Source organism: Panicum virgatum, chromosome 8K, assembly GCF_016808335.1.
Source record: "Panicum virgatum strain AP13 chromosome 8K, P.virgatum_v5, whole genome shotgun sequence".
NCBI lineage: Eukaryota > Viridiplantae > Streptophyta > Magnoliopsida > Poales > Poaceae > Panicum > Panicum virgatum.
Genome location: NC_053143.1, coordinates 6,468,265 through 6,493,346, shown reverse-complemented (window position 1 = coordinate 6,493,346; position 25,082 = coordinate 6,468,265). Strand labels below are relative to the sequence as shown.

At 48.8% G+C, this 25,082-nt stretch overlaps 2 protein-coding genes and 2 pseudogenes across 2 annotated transcripts; 2 read left to right on the top strand and 2 right to left on the bottom strand.

Annotated features, from left to right (window-relative positions):
- Positions 1-142: 142 nt before the first annotated feature.
- LOC120643734 (long chain acyl-CoA synthetase 9, chloroplastic-like) lies at positions 143-6,554 on the bottom strand. Its single transcript, XM_039920197.1, has 12 exons — positions 5,148-6,554; positions 4,014-4,552; positions 3,615-3,695; positions 3,084-3,356; positions 2,755-2,886; positions 2,500-2,673; positions 2,170-2,399; positions 1,876-1,993; positions 1,391-1,522; positions 1,177-1,311; positions 899-1,105; positions 143-648 (listed from the first exon to the last, which is right to left on the bottom strand). Exons 2-12 carry the CDS (start codon positions 4,458-4,460, stop codon positions 484-486), a joined length of 2,094 nt encoding a protein of 697 aa, XP_039776131.1. The 5' UTR covers positions 4,461-4,552; positions 5,148-6,554; the 3' UTR covers positions 143-483.
- A 1,062-nt stretch (positions 6,555-7,616) lies between these two features.
- LOC120645364 lies at positions 7,617-14,699 on the top strand (annotated as a pseudogene).
- A 1,381-nt stretch (positions 14,700-16,080) lies between these two features.
- LOC120645363 (translation initiation factor IF-2-like) lies at positions 16,081-17,202 on the top strand. Its single transcript, XM_039922156.1, has one exon. The coding sequence runs from the start codon at positions 16,081-16,083 to the stop codon at positions 17,200-17,202; it is 1,122 nt and encodes a 373-aa protein (XP_039778090.1).
- A 146-nt stretch (positions 17,203-17,348) lies between these two features.
- On the bottom strand, positions 17,349-19,116 carry LOC120643733 (annotated as a pseudogene).
- Between the last annotated feature and the right edge of the window lie 5,966 nt (positions 19,117-25,082).

Genomic DNA, 25,082 nt, shown 5'->3' with positions numbered 1-25,082 from the left:
TAAGTGTCCATGTTAGAGGAGAATATATCTGGTGCAAATCATGCAATCTTCAATCTGGATCACCGGATTAATATCCAAGAGGCATTGGGGGACTGTATAACAATTAACTACCAGTCGCTAATCACACTTTTTCAAGTCCATGTCATAGTGTCCTTGTCCAACACTGTAAAATTTATGGGGATCATGGCAGTGAAAAATTCAACAAAGACTACCATAGCGTGCTGCTAATGAACAGTTGCTCTTAGGTGCGAGGGAATCCTCAATTCTTCTAATTATCAAAAAACAAAAACTCCCGAGTATAGTTTCCTCCTGACGTTCAGGGAAACACTGACATTATTGGCGACTGAATCACCTGCTCTCTCTCACTTTCAGTTCTCACCACCTTCAGCAGTTGTCTCCTCAAAAACATGCTACAACTGGAACATTCTGTTGTCGCGACCAACAAACACTTTATATCCTTAAGAGAGGCTAGCAGCAGCGACACTAGCAGTACAACTGAGCAAGGTCCTTCTCGTACGCCTTCTTGATGATCTCCCTCTTGAGCTTGAGGGCGGCCGTAACAAGGCCTGACTCTGGCGTCCATGGCTCCGGTATGAGCTTGATTTTGGCTGGGATCTCAAACTTCTCCAGTCGTGCTTGCTTAGCAGCCTGAAGAAATTGTGCAACCGGACAGCTATGAGCTATAGTAGTCTTTGTATTTCTCAGCAAAATAGGGATAATGAAGTGATATCATATTATTAAATCTTCCATCAAATGCAATCATAACTGAACCATTAAATTGAACGAATGATTGTGTTGAGGGGGACCATGAACGAATTGTTAATCAAATCGGTCATGCAGTGTTGGAAGTCAAACAAACACAAATTAGCTGAGATGCAGGGAGACCTCAAACTCAAACCTTTGCCAAAGATTGAAGGACTTCTTTGACAGTCTCTTGCTTCTGACACAAATCTGCAAAATCACTATATGTGATTCCTTGTTTTGAGGCCCAGCCTTTCAGCTCGCTGTGTGCAGCTACAACAAGTGCGACACAATAGCTGTGGAAGGGGTCAGCATGGATCATGATCTGATCAACATATGGGCACACACTCAAAGCTGCCTCCACCTGTGATTGTATCATAAGTTAACAAGAGCTGACATTGACTTGTTTGATCACAGAAAGGGAAGCTTGCTAACCTTTCCTAGAGATACATATTCACCATGTTGAAGTTTGACAATGTCCTTCTTACGGTCAATGATTTCAATACAGCCATCTGGGTGCAGGCGCCCAATGTCACCAGAGTAGAACCACCGCATGCCTCTTTCATCATCCTTCATAAGATGCATAGTGTTAAACAAAAATTTACCACAATACCTCTTTTCTGGGTACTGGGTATTATTGGAAACATACCTTGTAGACTTCATTTGTTTTTGCTTCATTTTTGAAGTAGCCTTTAGTTACATTTGGACCTCCAATAACTATTTCACCCCGAGGCATTGGTGAATCAGTTGTTAAGTATCCACCTTCGGCCCAGTCTATCAACTGTCATGTGTGAAAACAATTGCCGTTATGTAAGGACAACTTGTATCTGAAGGAAAGGGAGAATAAAACAAGTAGGCAAGCAATTTTTTTTAATTATCAGTACATACATTACTTTCATCTAATAGCTTCTGTTTTTAGCTTTGCACTTCAAACATTCAGACACATGAGCCTATCAGCAATCTTTAGTAATGACATATATAAAAACATATTGCATTTATGGAAAATCTTCCAGATATAGCTCACTATTATCAACTGTACCACTATGCATGAAAATGACAGTTGTTGTCACAGGATATGGGATCTCTCAGCCAAAATAAACATATGACTAGGAAAGGAAAACATTTTTTCTATACCTTAATGTATGAACAAGGCAGAGGAGGACCAACACGGCCAACAGACGTTTCATCATACTCTGAAAATGTCCCACCAGCACAAGTTTCAGTCAGGCCATATCCTTGCGATATTGGAGCCCTGCAATAGGATAACTTATGCCGTAAATATTGGAGAAACAGTCATATATTCCTGCACAAGCTATTGACTTCAAAATTTTTTAATTGAAGTTTGGGCACCAAAAGTGGCAACAGATGCGATTGCCATTAAAAACACAAATTGAGAATGACAAAATATAAGGAAGACTTGGATCTCACCCAAGACATATGTTGATAAATCTCTGTGTGTCCCCTGACAAAGGTGCTCCCCCTGCAAGGATAAAGCGAATCCTTCCTCCCAAGATTGCACGAACCTTCTGAAAGACAAGCATATCCCACAAGAGCTTCTCGAGTCCCCATGCACCCAACCAGCTTCCATTAACAGCAGCTAGACGACGGCTGTAGGCGATATCAAATAATTTCTTTGCTAACCCACCTTTTGCATCTACCTGAATTCATGTCAATATAAGAAAGCAGAACTGGTGAGATAACATGAAAGAGAACGAAAAAGAAATGTATGAAGTATGAACTGACAGTAAAGAGCATTACATTCTTTCGTACACCATCACGAACACGATCAAGTATAGCAGGCACAGCAGTCATTAGTGTTGGCTTTAGTGCAGAAGCATCACCTTGGGTCCCCTTTTTTATTTTATTGGATGTATCAGTCAGGGTCAATGGTGATCCATATCCTATTGAAGCCCCAACACCAGTTATGATTGCCTAAATATCCAATTTAAGTGGAGTGAATTAGATTAAAAAACAACAATGTGGAATAGACCAACATGTCATGCCAATACTTACCTCAGCTGCCAATTCAAGTATATGTGCTAGTGGCAGGTATGCCAAGTACACATCCTTCTTGCCAAGATCAGGCACAATGGTCGTAACAGCTGAAACTACAGCCAAGACATTTCGGTGGCTCATCATGACTCCCTGTGAAAATTTTTACAAAGAATGTCGAGTTGTCGACTCAATAAGATGTTGTAGAGTAGATTATCGTAGAAAAAAACAAGCTTTGATAAGTTTACACATTCTGAAGTGATCCAAAATGATCACTAGAAAGAGAGATTTATTTCATATCCACTGCAGAATCTAAATTAAAATATTGAAATGCTAGGATTCGAACATACCTTAGGCATTCCTGTGCTGCCACTTGTATACATAACCACTGCAGTATCTGATGGGAGAGGCAAGTTTGGTTCAACAGGCCTTTCCAGTCCTAAGCTCTCTACCTCCTCAAATGACTTAACAGTCCAGCTATTGCATTTTTCAGCCAACGATACTTCAGTTGAGACACCTTCCTCATTAATGTAGATGACATGTTTCACAGTGTCAAGTTGCCCACTTATATCAACCAGCTTTTTCAGTTCTTTCCGTCCGCAGACAACAGTACTTACCTCAGTCTAAAGAGTCAAACCAAGAATAAGATTAACTGAAAGTACAGCAGTCCCTCATCTAAAAGGTATCGCATTGTAAACATTTAAGGAATAATGTTTGAAATGAATGCCAGTATTTATTTGATGACCATAAACAGAGAGAATGCTGTGCTAACAAAAATGAAAAATCAATTGTGTCGAGATATGCATAACTGTATAAGGGCTCGAGTATAGTATAAACAATTGACTTCAAATACACGGACCACATGGGATGAAGTAACCAACCTCATTTAGTGAGTGACATAGCGCTTCCTCCCCCAAAGAGGCATAGATTGTGACAACTGTAATGTTTTGTCTGAAGCACGCCTTGCAAAGAGAGGGAAAAAAGATTAACGATGTGGCAAATGATTTGCAGAGCTAAATATTAACTCGATGTAAATAACATAAGTAAAATGTCGTGGCACAATTCATTGAACATAAAAAATACATGCAAAACAACATAGTTGATTTCTATATGTGGCAATATCATTGAAGGGAACTGGTTAAAACTTGTTAAATGTTCATATCTGTATCATTATCACTGTTCATTCTTTAATAAGTCTAACGTCACTCTCTCTTCCCATGACATTTCACATTCTGTGGGAGGAAAACTGCAGAGCATTGGTAGATGGGTAGAGAAGATACCTGCAATGCAATCTGCCACTCAGCCCGAGTATCAGCAAAAATAGCAACATGCTCATCCTTGAGGTGCCCAAGTCTCAGTAGGCCAGACGAGAAGTTGCACACAGTCTTGAACGCATCAGCATAGCTTTTCCACTCATAGTTCCCCAAATGGAGCTTCTCAAAGGATCTTCCATCAGGAGCCACTTCCAACTCCCTCGCAATGAGCTTCCTGGTGCCATACAGGGGCATGTAGGCGAACTGCTCGCATGACTGCTCAAATAGCTCAGCAAGCGTGGAAACCCCTTCCCAGTGCGTTTCGATGGGCCTTTCAAATCCGTGGTTACGGACAGCGCAGCCGGGCTCTCCACCCACATTGACCGGTACTCCCCTCTTCTTCTCAGATTTCCTCTTGGTGAGCAGTAGAGATGCGACAAAGGGGAGAAGGAAACCAAAGAAATACGGATTCATATTTCTAAAACACTACTTATATTTCTCCAAACTATGTAGTGTCAATACTCGATACTGATTGGCAGAGGTCTTGGGAGTTGGGAGTCTGAAACCTGCAGTGATAGTTTCATGAGGTCAAGTTCTCAAGTGATGGCCCCCAACTGTGCCAATTCGGAAAGGAAAAGACAAAAAGCTAAAGCACAGCAGTTACACGATTAATTTTCTCATGTACAACTACTCTAGGAGACTGGCTGCGCATACCGATTACTAACGAGGTTCACAGAACTTCGAATCCTGAATTATTACAGAATACAACGAACTTCAGTTGTCAAAAGCAGCAACTGCAGCGCAAGTTCATTTTCTTTCATGGGGAAGTCAGCTAGACTTGCTCAATCACCATTTACGGATTTACCACCAATCGACGGAATCTTGTTTGAGCAGGTAGTTAAATGCAGGCGCTTTGTGATCTGGGCTACTCGAGTCCTACCATTTGTGTCACACTACAACTGAAATTCCAGTGAATAAAGTACAATGCCGTCCTATGGTACCACAAATCTGGTGAATGTAATCGCCGGAGCAGGGCCTAGAAACGCAGAACTGAACCGCAGCGAGCGAGCATACGAAGCTGACCCGAGCTACGGGATCCCAAAATTCAGTGGAAGGAAATGAACAGAAGACGTACACGCGCGAGGGCCGGAGGGAGCGTACCTGCGAGTGTGCGCAATGCAGCAGGGCGGCAGCCGGCTGGCAGGGCAGGACGCGGAGCAGGTGGAGAGGGAAATAAGGCGGGTCCGGCGGCCGGAGGATCCAAAGACGCCGGCGCCGCCGAGGAGGACGGCCGGCCCCTTTCTTTGTCGGCACTCCCCGTCACGGCCGTGTCCTCTGTCTCGCTTTTGGAGTCAGGGTTTGGCTGGGCCTTGCTCGCGGGGTTTTGGGATCGCCGAGCCATCCCCCATCTGCGGCCTGCTTGGTTTTTTTATCTAAATTTTAGATAAAAAACCTCACCATTTAGAGTAGTAAATAAAATCTAATTATAAAACTAATTGCAGAACTCTGAGCTACTTTGCGAGACGAATCTAACAAGATATATTAATATATAATTAATGGATGGTTACTGTAGCACCACTGTAGTAAATCATAGTTTAATTAGGCTCATTAGATTCGTTGCGTCAAATTACATTCATTTGTGAAAAGATTTTGTAAATAAACTTCATTTAATATACCACGCATGTAAAATTCCTTATGGCAAAAATTTTGGATCAGTGAACCAAACAGACTCCTGGGCCACTTTTTGCCTTCCTTGCTCCGTGAAAAACACTCTTCTTCTTCTTCTCCTTCCTTGGTTCCACCGTTCGTTGTTTTTGCCGACCCCAAATTCTCTCACCTTCAGTTCAGTCAGGGGGTGGAGCTCTAATTTTGACCCCCACACACAAGCAGATGCCATCCAAAATGTCAGTTGTTTTGTTCTCTCTTCTGTCAAATCCTCTCTATGTGCAAAATTAAGTACGGAGGATTGGTGTCACTAGATCCGTCAGGTAAAATTTCCACGGTACACAAGAATCTTTATCCGGGCTAACATTTTCTTGCAGAAATCGCTAGTAAAAGTGTCAGTAGACAAGATACTCTAAATTTCCTGGCACGTTCTTGGAAAAAAAAATTAGAGGGTTAAAGTCTAGTACAAATACCACACAGTAAGGTGTTTCCCCTACTATTTGGAGTACAACTTGCTAGTTGGAGTACCGTACTGTATCCTAAATGACATATATTTTGAATGTGAGAGAGTAATACCCTGATGCATTCTTCTCTGTTATCAGTATCCCAACTATCCTAATGCAACCTACCTATGCATCTACTCTTGAGTCTCTTGAATTCCTGTCATCTTAAGGGCGTGATAGGGATGAACTCATCATGCTTGTCATGGGCCTTCGCTAACTCCAAACTGATACAAGTCCAAGGCGCATGCCAGTCTGGTGATTTGTTTGGAAACAGGGTACTTGGACCCCTGCTATTTATCTAAAATTTATATTAATCTTATTGCCAATTTTCCAACACTAGCTGGTATATGCATCCGTGTGATTTATCTAGAAATAGATTATTCATAAAGTTATCTGGACAAACCAAAATTAGATTATCCATAAAAAACAGCAAACCCATTTGGACACTCAAAATTAGACTTGCCTGCTTTCTTGGATCAATGTACCATATCAATGAAGATGAATTTTGCATTTTAATATCTTTTAGGAAAATGTAATGACAAAACATCGCGGTAAAAAGGTAAAAAAATATTCACTATGTAACATCTCCCCTATGTCCCCTATATTTGTTGTTGTTATCCACCATTTCCGTTATATCATTGTTTTAGATAATTGTAGTTCTTGATAACTCTAGAAAAAAAGTTCTAAAAAAATCTAGTGCATTGAGGCCTTGAGGGAAGTTTTACTTTGTTTGGAGTTCGAAGCATCATATGTGTAATCCCCAACCTTCCCTATACCAACTCTTCACCATGCAAAGGGGAAATAAAATAATGAAAGAGAAAGAACAATATAATAAAAATAATATAAACAATAAAAAGAGAAAGAGGAAAAAACAAATAGATTAGGAAGCGCAACGGTGGAGAAAGAAATAAAAAAGAAAATGAAAATGAAACAATGAGAAGAAAAAAGAAAGAGAACAAAAAAAAACTGATGGACTAAGCACAATGGTGGGGGAATGGAATGGAGAAGCAAAAATAAACGAAAGACTAAGAAAATGAAAGGGGATAAAAAGAAAAGAAAATAGTGAACTAACAGGCACAACTGTGGGCTGGCCTGCTAGAGTTCTAACCCGTTCTTTTAAGGTCGTGGACTGTGCATGGGCTGATTTTTGCCTGCTGGGCATTGCCTGCTCCTATTCATTGCCCGGAAGGAAGGACCTTACACATCATCCACGAGAGAACCAATGGCGGGAGAAAATTCCTTATTTGCTATCAAAATTTTAGAGTGCTTCCCTATTTGCCACCTCGAAAGTTTTCTTTCCCTATTTGCCATTGAGCCAAACTTGGTTTCCCTTTTTGCCATTCCAGTCCATCTGTTAGGCTAACGGTGTTAGAGAGCACATGAAAAGACCATTTTACCCTTGGGCTAGCCCGCCTCACTGCTGACGGCTGACGCCCGCCGCTCCTCCTACAGGGGCGGGCGCATGGCGCCGCTTCGCTTCTCCCGCCAGGGGCCGAGCGGCGCTTCGCTGCCCCCGCCAGCGAGCCGCGCCACCATCTCGCTGCTTCCTCCGCCGGCGGCGGGCGTGGCCCCCTCCCTTGCCGGCACGCGGGAGCAGCGGCGCGGCGGAGGCGCGGCGTGTGGGCCTTGAGCTCCGTCAGCCTCGATCCGCACCGTCCTCCAGCCGCCGCCGGCAAGCCACCGCGCCGTGCCGCCCCTCCCTACTCTCTCAGCCGGCGGTGGGCGTGGCCCCCTCCTTGCTCCCTCCACCACCGCATCCATCCTCCCCCTCCCTTCCTCTCCGCCCCTAATCCTCATCCGCCACTGGCCCTGGCGCCCTCCCTCCTCCCGGGCCACGCGGGGCGAGGGGAGGCCGGTGAGATCTGCGCGCGGCCTGCTCGAGCTCCGCGGTGGCCGGATTTGGCCGCCACAGCTACTTGCCGTTCCTTGTTGTGTGTCGTGTCCCTCCTCACCGTGGGTGCCGTCGTGCTCGGCCTGCAGCTGCTCTAGGTGGTGGCACGCCGTGGCGGCAGCAGCGGTGGTGGGAGCAGGGAGCGGCGCATGGTGGTTGAGGATGGCGCGAGCGGAGGAGCGGCCGGCGCAGGAGGAGCGGCAGGCGTCAGCCGTCAGCAGTGAGGCGGGCACAGGGCCTAGCCCAAGGGTAAATTGGTCCTTTCATGTGCTCTCTAACACCGGTAGCCTAACAGATGGACTGGAATGACAGGAAGGGAAACTAATTTTGGCTCAATGGCAAATAGGGAAAGAAAACTTTCACAATAGCAAATAGAGAAGCACTCTAAATTTTGATGACAAATAAGGAATTTTCTCTCATCAATGTGCTGACCGGGTGTGGACGCCAGATAGGACAGCAGAGCAGTAGCAGGCAGTGAGCCAACGACAGCGAGCGTGCATGCAGGTGAAAGCCTAGGAGAAGACATGTCAACCAATCATTAGTTGACGTAGAGGCAGATATATTTCAAATCCTAAATTTCAAATGGAATTTTCACTTAAACTATTTATCTTTTTTGAAATCCGTTCAAATTATAGTATTGGTTGGAATTAACACAACACAATGAGATCCAATATGGATTTAAAATTTTTTTATTTAACATCTCAACATTTTAATATACTTACTTCAACATTTTTGCAATGTCATTTCAACATTTGTAGTCTACTATTTCAACATTTCTTTTTTGAAAAGTAGAAATAGTTTTTTAAAATTTTGAATTAATTGTTTCAAAATGTTATTCAAAATGTTGAATTAGTTTGAAAAAATATTGAACACGGTTATAGTAGAGTTAGGAAGAAAAAATAAATAATAAAAATAAAATAAAATAAAAAAACATACCTCATGGTGAGGTTTCCAGCGGTCGAATAAATTAAGAGCCGGCAAGCTAGTTCTCCTATCCATACTTCTTCTTCTTTTTTGAGAGGGTACAACTCGACACACACAGACACAACCCACACAACACCACACTCACACCACACACACGCGTGCACGTCCTGTGCACACACTATAGGAGAGATTGGAGGGTCTAAACCCTCAGTGTGTGGGAAACACATAGTCCCACTGAACGCGCACGCATGCGTACCCTAGCCTATCCGAGAACACCCCTAGACGCTACAGGAGAAAAACCTCCGGGTGAGTCTCAGCGCTCGAATGCAGGAGGGCAGCCCGAGCACCCGCTCGGCTGACCAACCGAGCGCTACCTCGGTCCACTCCTATCCATACTTATGTGTGTGCACTTGTATGCGGCTGCCGCTACATGATTGGACCATGATCTGTTGGGCTTTTTTCATGGGTCGTGTGATTCGTACACTCCATGTTGCACGGATGTTGGATAGGAGTCCCTGCTATACTTGCTCGTGGATCCTATACATCTTCCGAAAGAAAGAAGCCCTTGCAACTTCCGATGTTCAAGATTTGTGCTAGAATAATCCTCGTCCGTCCAATTCTAAGAGTCAGTTGCCTTCTTTGGTTTCTTTTGCTTCTGGTCTCCTTCGAAACCCTAAGCTGCTGCTCGCCGCCACTCGGTGTTGCCTGTCTCCGTCTCTTCCACTTCCTCATGCTCCACCACCATTGATGTGTGCTCGACGATTCAGATTCATTTTAGGGTAGGAGGCTGCCAAGGGTTCGCGGGGTGTGTGTGGGGAGGGGGGAGGACAGCAGGTAAGTTTGACTCTTGAACGAGGGGCATTTTCTCTCTAGGCGTGTGTCCAATATGGATGAATTTTGATTATGTTACTTTCTAAAAAATCAGTACAACACAAATATCATATAGAGACACTTTTGTATAGACATTTTATAATTTGTCCTTATAGATATGTCATAATATATTGCAAAGACACTTTTTGTGGCACCTTAAATAATGTCACACGTATTGAGACACTATTTGAGGCATTTTAAACCATAGAGACATCTTTTTAAGCCATTTTATAAAATGTCAATACAGACTATTATGGATACCTATGAGACACTTTAACATATTTTGGTGCTACAGTTCACACAGACTATTTGACTTAGGACAAAACTAAAATATTTTGATTTTTTCAGTAGAAGCAGGAATCCGTTATAATCCAAAACAAGATTAGATGTTGATGATGCTCATGATGATATGATTAGAATATATAATGCTATTTAGAGTTACATCGTAACAAATACGTGGGTGGTGCTACGAATCATTTCAACATGAGCTCATCTATCTAAGAATAAAGTACCGTTCAGGTACAGTACCAATTTGTGATGATTTCGTGAGCGTCACTGAAATCCTAGGAGAATTCTGACACACGATCGACCAGCCCGTACAAATTTTGGAGAGGACGCTTTCATCCTTTGCTTGGCTGTGTTTCCAAAAATGAAGCCGTGAGGGACAGCAAAGAATATACCAAACCCTTGGTCCAAAAAACAAAGGAAAGAAGATACAAAGTTATTATGAATCTGCAGTTCAGTACGCGCTCGCCTATTTTCTTTAAAGGCAATGTATCTGGTGCAAACCAAGAACCTTGTGCAAACCCGTGCAAACCTATTAAACAAAGTTTCAAAAAATTCTGAAAAAAATCATGAATGTGCTTCTCAGATTACATCATCTATATATACAATTTCATGGTCAAATTCGTCTTACTCTAGAAGTTACAAAAAATACAAATTTGAGATGCATTTGAACCATTATTGTCGTCAGAAAATTTGTCTTTTTTGTAACTTTTAGAGTAAGATGAATTTGACCATAAAATTTTGTATATAGATGAGGTAAGCTAAGAAGCACATTCATGATTTTTTTCAGAAATTTTTGAAACTTTTTTTAGTAGGTTTGCACGGGTTTGCACAAGATCCTTGGTTTGCACTAGATATGTTCCCTTCTTTAAATTATGAACGGATCGATGTTATATCACTTGATTGTATAATCTCTAAAGAATCGAGTAGTATCAGTTGATGATGATTTCGTGGGCGTGTCACTGAAAACTAACAGATGAGAATTCTCTGATACACGCAGAAAAGCCCGTACATAAAGGCTTTCATCCTTTCCTTGGCGGTGTCTCCAAAAAACGAACCGTGAGGGAGAGCAAAGAAGATACCAAAACCTTCCCAGTCTCCAACCTTAACCAACGAATGAGGCACCCATCACATTCGGTGCCACTTTGGTCATTATATATAGGAGCATTGATCTATATAAATCAATTAACATCATATTAACCTAGTACATGTCAAAAGTAACTACATCATCATCTGGCTAGCTTATTAACGATGAGCCGCCTCCTGCAAATGCATCAGCAGGTCGATCGATCCTGTCACCGCTCCTTTCAGTTCATTATATTTTATTTGTGGAGCTCTAGCTTGCTGAATCATGTTTGGATCACCGAGAATTAACGGATGAAATAAATGCAGGCGCAGGGCGAACGCAGCATGTCGGCGACAGAGTGCGTCTGGTGGCGCGCAGCAATGACAAGGCGCCACTGGAGGAGAACACGCATGAGGTGCTGCTGGAGATCATCGACACGTCGTCCACCAGGGAGCGCTCGGGGCTGGACCTCGTGGCCGTCCTCGACGTCAGCGGAAGCATGGAAGGGCCGAAGCTTGACAAGCTGAAGGTGGCCATGAAGTTCGTCATCAGCAAGCTCGGCGCCATGGATCGCCTCTCGATCGTCTCCTTTTCTAGCAAAGCCGAAAGGTTGTGCGAACTGCGGTCCATGACCGGGGCCTCCAAGGATGAGCTCATCAAGGACATCATCGAGGGAAAGCTCAAGGCTAGCGGCTTAACCAACATAAGACAAGGCCTCGAGACCGGCCTCCAGGTCCTCGCCGACCGCCGGCACAGGAGCTGCCGCGTCTCCAGCATCGTTCTCAAGTCTGATGGCGTGGAGAATGTCGCTATTGGTGCTAGCAAAGTCGCTATTGTTGGCGATGTGGCAGTGTACACGTTTGGTTTTGGAGAAGACCATGATGCGGAGGCATGTACATGTTTCTCGACGATTATCCCTCTCCAATAGTCCAATCTCGATCTATTGTTTGACTCTCTCTCTCTCTCTATATATATATATATATATATATATATATATATATATATATATTATATGTATCGTACTGATGCATGCATGGCCGGGCAGGTGCTGCAAGCGATCGCGAACAATAGCCAAGGAGGCACGTTTCATTTCGTTACGTCGACGACGAGATCCTCACCGAGTGCTTCGCGGAGACTCTGTTTGGCCTCCTCAGAGTCGTGGTCCAGGACCTTGAGCTCACCGTGTGGCCGCAGCCAGGGCACTCCACAATAGAGGACGACGACGTGGTCGCCGGGAGCTACCCCAAGAAGCCGAGGGTGGACGGCAGCGGCCGCCGCTCCATCTCAGTCAGCTTCGGAGATCTCAGCAGCCGTGAAGTGCGCAAGGCAATCGTCCACGTCTGCCTTCCCGCCGTCCACAGGGAGTATCGTGCTACTGCCCTCGTCGCCAGATGCTCGTACAGGTACTACAATTAAGCTAGCTAGCCCCCCTGATGCATGCATGCTCATCACTTCACTTATTTGTCATTCGATGATCGTGTGCGTTCCTTCCAGAGTCCAAGGACAAACTTTCTACTCCCCGAGCGACGGTCGGCTGAGATGCGTTATACACCGCACCCGATCGGCCGGCCGGGACGCCAAGAAGCCGTATGAGGTTGAGGAGGAGCTGATCCGTATCGGTTACGTGGAGATCCTAGAGGAGGTGCTTACGAAGGGGGACACGAAGATCCTAGGGAAGGCCCAGCAATTTCTGGACACTAAGCCGCCCAGCCGCATGATCATCACCCTCCGGAATGAGCTGCAGCAGCTCCTCACGCTTAGCTGGAAGCTCCTCTTGGTAAAGCTGCGGGAGCTCCTGACGCTGCACAAGCGCCAGAGGGGCGGGATCTTCGCGCCGCAGCCCACAGCAGAGTACGTGGCGGAGGCCAAGGAGTTCGACAAGGATCCCAGCAGGCCGCCACGGTCGGTGGACGAGGAGGCGCAGCAGCAGGCTGCTGCCATCGAGAGGCCGCCGAGGAGGGCCCCATCGAGCGTAGGAGCTCCGGGTGGTGGGCGTGGGCGATGGTGATCCTGTGCACCGTGCTGGCCACCGGCATCATCGTGGCCGGCGTGGCGGTGTTCGCCGTCTACACCTTCTTCAAGCCCAAGATGCCGTACCTGGTGGTCTCCGACCAGTGTTTAAAATAGCGGGCTAATGCATTTAGCGGTTGGTGTTTGTAGAGGCTAAGATAGACTATAGCGGGCTATAGCTTAGCTAACTCACTTAGCGGTTCTGGAAATACCATGTGTTGAGAAATCGGCGCCCCTACCACTTTCACCTGGGCACTAATACGAGAGACCAACTCTATATGAGAAATCAACTCTTTATTCATCATAATTTAGTACAACACAATACTCTTGCACTCTTTATATCGCTACCCTACCATGACACAACTACACTACATGGGAACTTTGCCATCCTCTACTTGAAACCTCTTATGTCATGGTATGGCAAGAGGGGGATAGGAGCACCCCTATTTATAGAACTCTATGTCTCATATGGTTTTGCCATGTGCCCATCTTCTACACAATGCTTTATAAAATATCTAATTTTAGAATTTCCCCATGCTTTCTAGACATACAAGTATCTAATTTCTAGAGTATTCCATATTTCACTATGAAATATGATAACCATGGTTCATGCATGCTCTCTAATCTTCTAGAAATTTCTCACAACTATGCATTTCTATTTTAATACCATACATAAATCTATGAGTAATTTTGCATATAAATATGAAATCAAGAAACTTTCATTGACTGAAGTACATCTTGGGCTTCATTTTCCTCGTTACATCATTGATGAAATACTAAGTTTTGTAAATGATGAGGTTCATTACTAAACAAATAATAAATAAAAAGTAATTATATGATTTAGCTGGCTAAATAATTCATAATTTAGCGGCTATAGCGGGATATAGCTGGCTATTAGCGGATTTAGCAATTTAGAGCTAAGAGATGCATATCCTAGTTTTCTCCTCTCCCAAAGGCTATAACAGACTATAGCGGTGGCTATAGCCGGCTATTTATAACCTTGTCTCCGACGCGCAGCTGGGGCTGCTCCAGTACGACCAGGGCGGCACGATCCAGTCCCTGCAGATGTCCATCACCATCCTGGCCGAGAACAACAACTCCAAGGCGGACGCCGCCTTCTCCCGCGTCGACCTCGCGCTGGGGTTCCATGGCTCCGACGTGGCGCTCCTGCGAGCCGATCCGTTCGTGGTGGCGCGGGAGAGCTCCCTGCCGCTGCGGTACAACGTGGTGTCGGGGGGCCGGACGCTGGACCCTGCTGGGATGCAGTCGATGGATGAGTCGCTCAGGGCGGGCGTGGTGCCCTTGGACCTGTTGGGCAAGGCGCGCACACGGTGGAAGGTGGGCGTCTTCGTCAAGATCCGGTACTGGACGCGCATCTCCTGCCACCTCCGCTTCTTCTTCCCCGGCAACGGCACCGTCATGCCCACAGATCGCGATAGATGTCGCTCCAGGTGATCCCAAGGGTCGCCGCAGCTCTCGATCTAATAGAGCTCCACTAGCTTGTCTATCCTAGGATATTGTATACTTATTGTGCATCAACCCGTGCACGGGCTAGTGGTATATTTCCTTTTCTTTAAGTCGTCCATGTATAAATAAAGCTTGTCTGTCGACATGTGTCCATGCTCGGCCCTAGAAGGATGGCCGGGGAGGCAACTAGACTGGTGGTGGATGGCAGAGCGGCGGTGCGGCAAGGCGCCTAGTCGCCCATGGCAGCGCTCGTGTAGTATGTGGTGAACGAGCGATGGCCGATGGGTGGAGCCAGCGGTATTGGAGCTGCGAGAACAAGTGGTTAGTGGCGCGGGGAAGGTGGCGGCGCTCGGGCCGCTGGGGACAACGGCGGGCGGGAGGGTGGCGAGCTGGTCCAGAGGTAGGAGAGATGGCCTTTCTATCATCATCCTACGGCTCTCTTTCGTCGACTTAGAAAAATGAAAAAAATCAGGCGTTTGATTACAAGCAAATCCCAGCTTATACTACTATAATCAGTCAAGGCGCTTGAGAACCCACAGTAAAATCAAGGCTATGGATAATTTAACCCGCGCTCTTGTAACATATACTAGAAAGGCCGCGCACTGCGCGTGACCTGATTTTGAACTTTTTTTTATTATATGAAACTTTGTATATTATTTTGTTGATGTTTTTTTTTTGCGGGGAAAGAAGGGGTAAGATAGTTTATTAGGGAGGGTGGAGCTAGCACAATTAGTCCAATACTTAGTGTATTTTCGAAAACATGTTGTGATTTGTAGACGTGTTATTTTTTTTAGGAAGTAGTGGTTATATTAAAATATGATGCGTTATTGTGGAGGTAGCATGAGAAGCTATAGAAAAATGGTGATCGAATTATACGTATAATGTTGCTATTGTAGTAGTAATGACTGGAATGTATTCTAGTTGGTGTAAAGTTTATTTAATACGTGTAATGCACGTAGTTTGATGCATTTTTTGTTATTTTTCAGGATTGCAACGAAGGTAGGATGAGTCGTTATCTTCGCATTGTTTTTGTTGGTCATTGCTACAGTTTTTCCTATTTTTCCCTTTTTCTTGTTTTTTTCCTTTTTTTTTCTCGTTTTCTCTTTCTCCCTTTTCCTTTTCCTAGTTTCCTCTAGTTTTTTTTCACTCTTCTTTTTTCTCTTTCTTCTTTATCTCTCCCTCCCTATCCTCTCCCTCGTCCTCTCCCTCTTGATCTCCGCCGCCCCTCCCCCTCCACCGCACTCTCCCCATCCCCAGCTCTCTCGGCCGCCCCCTCCCCCTCCCCGTGCCCTCCGCCGCCTCCTCCAGGGCGAGCAGGGCCGCGCCGCCCCCTCCTTCTTCCTCTTGCTCGGCGGCGGGCGGGCGGCGACGGTCTTGGCGGCGGCGCCCGCGGCGGCCCCCGCGGCGAAGAGCATGGCGCCGCGGTGCACCAGGGCGAGCAGCGCCAGTGGGTGGCGCACGAGCTGCGCCGCGGAGGGCAGCCTCCTCCGCTCCTTCTTCTCCCCACTGGCCTCCTCGCCCCCCGCCGGCGCTCCCCGCTTCTCCCTCCCCTCGCCGGTCCGCGCGACGACCGCCTCCTCCACCGCCTTGGCGACGGCCACGGCCTCCCCGCCCTCGCGAATAGAGAGCGAGGCGAAGGCCGGGAGCCGGGGGCCCTGCGTCGAGCAGGAGGACGGGTGGCTGCGGCCCCGCCCCGGCGTGGCTCCGCGGCGGGCGCCACAAGTCGCAGGCCTCGACCCACCGCCGCCTGCTCATCGTGCGGAAGGGAGCCGCGCGGCGCGTGGATCCGCGAGCCCGCCCGCGGGAATCGGGAGAGGAGCGGAGGGGAGGGGAGGGGAGGGGAGGGGAGGGGAGAGGGATGAATCGAGGCGGGTGGGCGGCGTGGCGGTCTGGACTATAAAGGAGCCGGCGCGCCACCGTGGTAGGCCAAGCTCGGCCTCTCCTCGACCTCTGCGGCGCCTCCCTCTTGCTCCCTTCCTCTCCTATTCCTCCGCCGCCCCCCACGGCTCCTCCGTCCCCTGTTCCTCTGCCGCCCCCACGGCTCCTCCATGCCGCACCGCCCCCGCAGCTCCTCCACGCCGTGCCGCCTCGGGTGCTCCACCGCCGCCGCCTCGGCTTCAGCCCGGCTGCGAATCGGCTCTTCCCTGGAGCGGATCAGGGCCGGACGGCGGCGGACCGGGGCCTTACGGCGGCGAACGGGCTCTGAGCTTGGCGGCCTCTCTCCACGGCGCGGCGGCGAGCTGCAGCTCCATTGGGTCTCCGCTGAGCACGGGCGGCGTCGACCTCTGCCCTTCCGCGCGCGGCGGCGGCGGGCCTTCCCCTCTTTCCCTTGCAGTTGGAGCTCAGGCGTTGCGGCTCGGGCGGCGGTGGATCGCGGCGCGGGCGCAGCGAACGGTGGCGCCGTCCAGCGGCGGCGAGGAGCCGGCGGGGGCTGGCCTCGGCCAGCGGCCGCGGGGACGAGGGGCTCGGCCAGCCGCCGGCCGTTGGTCGCCGGATCGACGGCCACGATTTTTTTTCGATGACGTGGCACGCTGATGTCGCACTTTTTGGTGCGCGATTCGTAGTCTAGTGATTTCCAATGGATACAAGTGCATAACTGAAGAAACCGTCACACATCAGCACTGCAATCATATCGCTGTCAACAGGAAAGTAAAAGGCCGAAAAGTAAGGGGAAAAGCAGCTGACACTAAGTGAACATAGCTTTTTTTTTTTGGATAATGGAACAAATTAAGTTCCAGCCTCTGCCATCCGACACAGCTGAGCATCAAACACAAAGAAAGCCATAGGCTCAAGGTCTTACAACAAGATCAATAATAAAAATAACAAAGAAGTTCCTAATGAGTGAACATACTTAGAACTTGGGAGCGAAAATATCAGCTCAGGTCTCCATTACGTGTTCCTTGAGCTGCCGGACGAACTCGTCTGTGAACCTCATCTGCACGGCATCGTCCGTCAAGAACTCCCTCCACTTCCGCACGTCACCATCCCCTCCATCCGCCATCGCTGCAGCGACCGCGTCGGCCACGTCCCCGCGCCCGAACCAGCCGTCCTCGTCGCGGCGCGCCACCTCCACGCCGACACGCAGGTCCCGCGCGAACAGCGCCGCGTTGAGGTACTGGTCGCCCTTCATCGGCAGCAGCACCAGGCGGCAGCCGGCGACGAGCCCCTCCACTACGGAGCTGAACCCGCCGTGGTTCAAGAAGCACCCGACGCTCCGGTGGCGCAGGATGTGCTGCTGCTGCACCCACCCCACGTGCACGCGGCCTCGCCCTTTGACGCGCTCCATGAATCCCAGCGGGACGCGCGCCTGGAGCTCCGCCTCCGTGTCCGCACCCCTGGGGAAGTTGAACACGGCGAGGAACGGCCGGCCGGTGGCCTCGAGGCCGAGGAGAAGCTCCGTCGCCGCGGCTACCGGCAGGAACGTCTCGCTGCCGAACGAGGCGAGGACGACGGCCTTGTCGGGAAACGCGGAGAGCCAGTTCTCCCACTGATCCTCGAGCTCACCTTGCGGTGGCTCCGGCACGACGGGCCCGGCGAGGAGCACAGGCTTGCCGAACTGGCCGGAGAGGTAGTCGATGTAGCTGCCCTCCATCTCCGCGCATGTCTTCATCACGATGCCATGGCACGCCTCGATGCTGGCCAGTACACGGTCGTAGACGCACGGCTTGCCGTCGAAGCTGGTGAACAAGTAGGTGAGGTCGGCGGCCTGGTACGCCGGGATGGTCGCCACCGAAGAGCCCTCCGGGAAGCCGGCCGGGGCCGACCGCAGATCGTGCGCGGACGGGTGCGGCCCGTGGAGGCGGCGCGCGGGGGACGCAGTTAAAAGCGCCCGCAGTGGCGGAGAAGACGCTGAGGTGGAGCGCCTTGAGGCCGAGCGGCGCGGCGATGTCGTAGACCCACGGCGTGGCGAAGTCCATGATCACGGCGACCGGGCGGAGCTCGGCGAGCAGCGCCGCGACCTGCGGCCGGGTTGCCGTCCAGGGCGACCTTGAGAAGCTCGGCGCCGTCGGCGGAGAGCTCCGCCGTGCTGGAGGCCCCCGCGTCCAGCCCCGGGACGTGGGGCAGGTGGAGCGGCACAACCACCACCGCGCCCGCGGCCGACGGCGCCAGCATGGCCTCGACGCGCGGCACGTTCCCGGCGGCCGTCAGGAACGTCACGCGGACGCCACCGCCGTCGGCGGAGACCAGTTTGCGTGCCAGCTGCGCGAACGGGGTGATGTGCCCGAAGGCGAGCCACGGGAGCATCACGACGTGAGCAGCGCCGGCGGAGGCACCATTTGCGCTGCCCGACATGGCTGCGAATAAAAGAGGAGCCGAGATGGTGGAGCGCCGGCCCTGGTCTGGGTCAATGGTGTTACTTGGCACAGAAAAGCCCTGTGCGTGGCCTTTACATAGGGAGCAGCAACAAATATCCGCCGGCCGGAAGAGTTGCTAGAGCATCTCCATCTCCAAGAGTACTTAAAAAATAAAGTTCTAAATATTTAGCTTTTAGATATGACTAAAAATAATTAGAAGGAAAAAACTCCTCTTCTTCCGACAGTGCCTAAAAATTAGTCCCTAAAAAATCTAATTGATGTGAAATTACCCATCTACTATGGGCCAACTCTTGATCTATTTGGCCTGACCCGCTCAGCTCTTCTTGACCAAAAGCAGGTTCGTCGTTCTTATCCTTTTCACGTGAGTTGAGAAGGACCATCCATTTTCCTTGTTTTTTAAAGCATCTTCGAGAGTCTTTCTAAATTTCACTCTCTAAATCATCATTTGCAGAGTCATCTACATAAAAATCGCTTTCCATACATTTTCAGTCTCCAACAACTTTTCTATATCTTATTTACACTCTAGAGAGCTATTTTCGCTATCTATCTTTGGTGAGCGAGAAATCCAGAATAGATGATGGCTATATTTGGATGTTCATTTAGAAAAGCTCTTGGAGGGTAGTTTTCCATTAAATCTCTATTCCTAACAATTGGGATGGATATAGAGAGTCTCTTGTAGTTACTCTCTCGGCAATGGTGGCGAGCATCACGCAGCTTGTCCGAAGAGGCAAGATCACAGCAACAAGGCCGCCAGAGTGGCTGGAGGAGATGAGGTTGCGGCACTGGGACAGCTTCTCTCGCCGGAGGAGTTCAAGGCGCCGCCAAAGCTTGTGGGAGGCAAGTCAGGAGTGCGTGGCCATGGCACCGCTTAGCTTGCCGCAGGAGTCGAGGTTGCATTCATCCGGATCGGAGGAGTGGTTGCGGCCTATAGCTCATTGGAGGAGTCGAGGTTGCGCTCATCGGGGTGTGGGGGGGGGGGGGGGGGGGTTGCAGTGCAGCCCAGCTCGGAAGAGTTCGAGCTCAGAACGCAGGCATGCTCGCTGGAGCAGAGGAGGTCGCGGTGACAATATTGGCAAGTGGCGGATCTAGGATGGGAATTTAGGGAGTAGCCTCAATTTCCTCTTCTTTCTCCATCCTCTCTTTTTCTTCTTCCTCCTTTTCTTATTCCTCCTCTTCATCCATGGCTGATAACTGTTACGGGACTTTGGGGGCTCCATAGGTTGTATGGGGGTAGGGGGGCTGGAGCTCCCCCTGCACCCCCTGGATCCGCCAATCATACGGGAGGAAGAAAGTTTTGATGGGCACCAACTGATTTTCAAGGATTGGGAGTGCAAGCGAGGAGCACAAATATGGCTCGGTTGGCTACAGGAATTGGGCGATATTGGGCACTGGTTTGGGCTACTGTTGGAGCTGTGTTTTAATCATTCTTATCCAAAATCAGCTTTCGGGAGTAATTTTGGTCAGTGTTGGAGATGCTCTTACAAAATTACAAATAAACTGCAACAACTCATCTACTCTCGCAGTCTTATCAACTGACTAGTAGATGCCTAGATTACAAGGAAGTAAGAGCATCTCAAGCAGGCTCCTACTCACAGCCCATATAAGAATTTTGGGGGCTCAGGTCAAAAAATGAGGTTAGCCCCCAAAATAAGTAGGCACCAAAATTGCCCCCTCCCCAACTGTAGCACATGGCCCCACCTCCGCAACTGCCTCCTGCGTCTGTCTCTCCCTCCCCCGTGCGTGCAAATCACTCTATCCTGCTCACCGGTGCCCTCACCTGCTCCACCGTCCTCCTCGCCTGGCCCCGTCGAGGGACACCACTGTCGTCGCCCGCTTCTACCCGCCGTCTCTCTTCCTCGACCAATTCTGCAGGTTCTGGAGCCAAAGCCGGCCTTCACCTGTGCCGCCTGACTCCGTCTGGCGCCGCCTTCCGCCCATGCTCCACCGCCCCACCTCTGTCCAGTGCCGCTCTCCGCCCGTGCCGCCCGAATCCATCAGACGCCATCCTCCCGCTTGTGTCGCCCGACTCCGTCCGGTGCCGTCCCACTTGAAATTCTAATTGTGAGTTTGCCCTCTTTTTGACTTTGTATTGTTGCCCCTGCTATTCTCAAATTGTTTGCATTATTACCCCATTTGCCCCTACTTTTCTTTAAAAATTGGGGCAAATATGCAAATATTAGAGGGCATGGTGCAACAATTTGATAATAGCAGGGGCACAATGCAAAAGTTAGAAAAAATAAGAGGTAACTAACAATTAGACCTCAAAACGAGAGTAACCATGCAAATACCCCTTATGCAGCGTTAGCCTCGAGCCCTCAACAGGCACATGTCTCTATCACCGCGTACCTAGTCTAATTATGGCCTTTTTGTGAGCACGCGCCATGTCCACAAGCATCGACTTCAACGCTTTAAATGTAATGTCGGTTGGTCAATTTTGATATTTTCTAGGGTGTGCGCTAGGGCAGTCGTAATGGGAGAAACTCCATACTTGCCATGTTTTTCTTTCTCCCTTCTCACCCAATCTCTTCTTTGTTTTTTTAGTTCATGTGTAGACATATTTTCTTATATAAGAACCAATTTTTTCATCTCTTCTTCTTAATTGTCTTATCACATCATCAACTTTTAATGACATCATATTTTTATTTTTCTTTCTTTTTCTAATTATGAGAGCCCCGAGGCTGCGGCCAGCCAGGGCCTCCACGTCGGTCAAAAAAAATCTGCGCCGTCGCTACCAAAACAAACGTCAGCGAAATGCCCTCACGGTGGACAAAAAATCTTCGTTCTCGCTACTGTACAATGCCTTGCGCGTGCTTAATTTCTGTTGGCTAGAAGCTTCTTGGTTCTCAGCTCTGCCTTGCGTCGGTGGTCCGGCTTCCTGAGTCATCATCCTCTTCCCTTGCTTTCTCCCCCGTCCCCTTCTTCTTAGCTTCTGAGGTAAGCTTTGCTTCCTCTACTGTTCCTCACGGACACGGTTGCTTTTCCCCAGGGAAAAGCAACCGTGTCCGTGAGGAACAGTAGAGAAGCAAAGCTTACCTCAGAAGCTAAGAAGAAGGGACGGGGAGAAAGCAAGGGAAGAGGATGATGACTCAGGAAGCCGGACCACCGACGCAAGGCAGAGCTGAGAACCAAGAAGCTTCTAGCCAACAGAAATTAAGCACGCGCAAGGCATTGTACAGTAGCGAGAACGAGATTTTTTGTCCACCGTGAGGGCATTTCGCTGACGTTTGTTTTGGTAGCGACGGCGCAGATTTTTTTTGACCGACGTGGAGGCCCTGGCTGGCCGCAGCCTCGGGGCTCTCATAATTAGAAAAAGAAAGAAAAATAAAAATATGATGTCATTAAAAGTGATGATGTGATAAGACAATTACGAAGAAAGATGAAAAAATTGGTTCTTATATAAGAAAATATGTCTACACATGAACTAAAAAACAAAGAAAGAGATTGGGTGAGAAGGGAGAAAGAAAACATGGCAAGTATGGAGTTTCTCCCATTACGACTGCCCTAGCGCACACCCTAGAAAATATCAAAATTGACCACCGACATTACATTTAAAGCGTTGAAGTCGATGCTTGTGGACATGGCGCGTGCTCACAAAGGCCATAATTAGACTAGGTACGCGGTGATAGAGACATGTGCCTGTTGAGGGCTCGAGGCTAACGCTGCATAAGGGGTATTTGCATGGTTACTCTCGTTTTTGAGGTCTAATTGTTAGTTACCTCTTATTTTTTTCTAACTTTTGCATTGTGCCCCTGCTATTATCAAATTGTTGCACCATGCCCTCTAATATTTGCATATTTGCCCAATTTTAAAGAAAAGTAGGGGCAAATGGGGTAATAATGCAAACATTTGAGAATAGCAGGGCAACAATACAAAGTCAAAAAAGAGGGCAAACTCCAATTAGAATTTCAAGTGGGACGGCACCGGACGGAGTCGGGCGACACAAGCGGAGGATGGCGTCTGATGGATTCGGCGGCACGGGCGGAGAGCGGCACTGGACAGAGGTGGGCGTGGAGCATGGGCGGAAGGCGGCGCCAGACGAGTCAGGCGGCACAGGTGAAGGCCGGCTTTGGCTCCAGAACCTGCAGAATTGGTCGAGAAGAGAGACGGCGGTAGAAGCGGCGACGACAGTGGTGTCCCTCGACGGGGCCAGGCGAGGAGGACGGTGGAGCAGGTGAGGGCACCGGTGAGCAGGATAGAGTGATTTGCACGCACGGGGAGGGGAGACAGACGCAGGAGGCAGTTGCGGAGGTGGGCCATGTCTACAGTTGGGGAGGGGGGCAATTTTGGTGCCTACTTATTTTGGGGGCTAACCTCATTTTTTGACCTGAGCCCCCAAAATTCTTATATGGGCTGTGAGTAGGAGCCTGCTTGAGATGCTCTTACTTCCTTGTAATCTAGGCATCTACTAGTCAGTTGATAAGACTGCGAGAGTAGATGAGTTGTTGCAGTTTATTTGTAATTTTGTAAGAGCATCTCCAACACTGACCAAAATTTACTCCCGAAAGCTGATTTTGGATAAGAATGATTAAAACACAGCTCCAACAGTAGCCCAAACCAGTGCCCAATATCGCCCAATTCCTGTAGCCAACCGAGCCATATTTGTGCTCCTCGCTTGCACTCCCAATCCTTGAAAATCAGTTGGTGCCCATCAAAACTTTCTTCCTCCCGTATGATTGGCGGATCCAGGGGGTGCAGGGGGCTCCAGCCCCCCTACCCCCATACAACCTATGGAGCCCCCAAAGTCCCGTAACAGTTATCAGCCATGGATGAAAGGAGGAATAAGAAAGGAGGAAGAAGAAAAAGAGAGGATGGAGAAAGAAGAGGAAATTGAGGCTACTCCTAAATTCCCATCCTAGATCCGCCACTTGCCATATTGTCACCGCGACCTCCTCTGCTCCAGCGAGCATGCCTGCGTTCTGAGCTCGAACTCTTCCGAGCTGGGCTGCACTGGCCCCCCCCCCCCCCCCCCACACACCCTATGAGCGCAACCTCGACTCCTCCAATGAGCTATAGGCCGCAACCACTCCTCCGATCCGGATGAATGCACCTCGACTCCTGCGGCAAGCTAAGCGGTGCCATGGCCACGCACTCCTGACTTGCCTCCCACAAGCTTTGGCGGCGCCTTGAACTCCTCCGCGAGAGAAGCTGTCCCAGTGCCGCAACCTCATCTCCTCCAGCCACTCTGGCGGCCTTGTTTGCTGTGATCTTGCCTCTTCGACAAGCTGCGTGATGCTCGCCACCATTGCCGAGAGAGTAACTACAAGAGACTCTCTATATCCATCCCAATTGTTAGGAATAGATTTTAATGGAAAACTACCCTCCAAGAGCTTTTCTAAATGAACATCCAAATATAGCCATCATCTATTCTGGATTTCTCGCTCACCAAGATAGATAGCGAAAATAGCTCTCTAGAGTGTAAATAAGATATAGAAAAGTTGTTGGAGACTGAAATGTATGGAAAGCGATTTTTATGTAGATGACTCTGCAAATGATGATTTAGAGAGTGAAATTTTAGAAAGACTCTCGAAGATGCTTTAAAAAACAAGGAAAATGGATGGTCCTTCTCACTCACGTGAAAGGATAAGACGACGAACCTGCTTTGGTCAAGAGAGCTGAGCGGGTCAGGCCAAATAGATCAAGAGTTGGCCCATAGTAGATGGGTAATTTCACATCATTAGATTTTTTAGGGACTAATTTTTAGGCACTGTCGGAAGAAGAGGAGTTTTTTCCTTCTAATTATTTTAGTCATATCTAAAAGCTAATATTTAGAACTTTATTTTTTAAGTACTCTTGGAGATGGAGATGCTCTAGCAACTCTTCCGGCCGGCGGATATTTGTTGCTGCTCCCTATGTAAAGGCCACGCACAGGGCTTTTCTGTGCCAAGTAACACCATTGACCCAGACCAGGGCCGGCGCTCCACCATCTCGGCTCCTCTTTTATTCGCAGCCATGTCGGGCAGCGCAAATGGTGCCTCCGCCGGCGCTGCTCACGTCGTGATGCTCCCGTGGCTCGCCTTCGGGCACATCACCCGTTCGCGCAGCTGGCACGCAAACTGGTCTCCGCCGACGGCGGTGGCGTCCGCGTGACGTTCCTGTTGT

Excerpts from the sequence above, each read along its gene's own strand:
- LOC120643734 (XM_039920197.1), bottom strand. The coding sequence starts at position 4,460 with ATGAATCCGTATTTCTTTGGTTTCCTTCTCCCCTTTGTCGCATCTCTA. Across the intron at positions 3,696-4,013 it reads AGTGGCAGATTGCATTGCAG|GCGTGCTTCAGACAAAACAT; the intron begins GTATCTTCTCTA and ends TCTCTTTGCAAG. Across the intron at positions 2,400-2,499 it reads GTGATGGTGTACGAAAGAAT|GTAGATGCAAAAGGTGGGTT; the intron begins GTAATGCTCTTT and ends ACATGAATTCAG.
- LOC120645363 (XM_039922156.1), top strand. The coding sequence starts at position 16,081 with ATGGCGCCGCGGTGCACCAGGGCGAGCAGCGCCAGTGGGTGGCGCACG.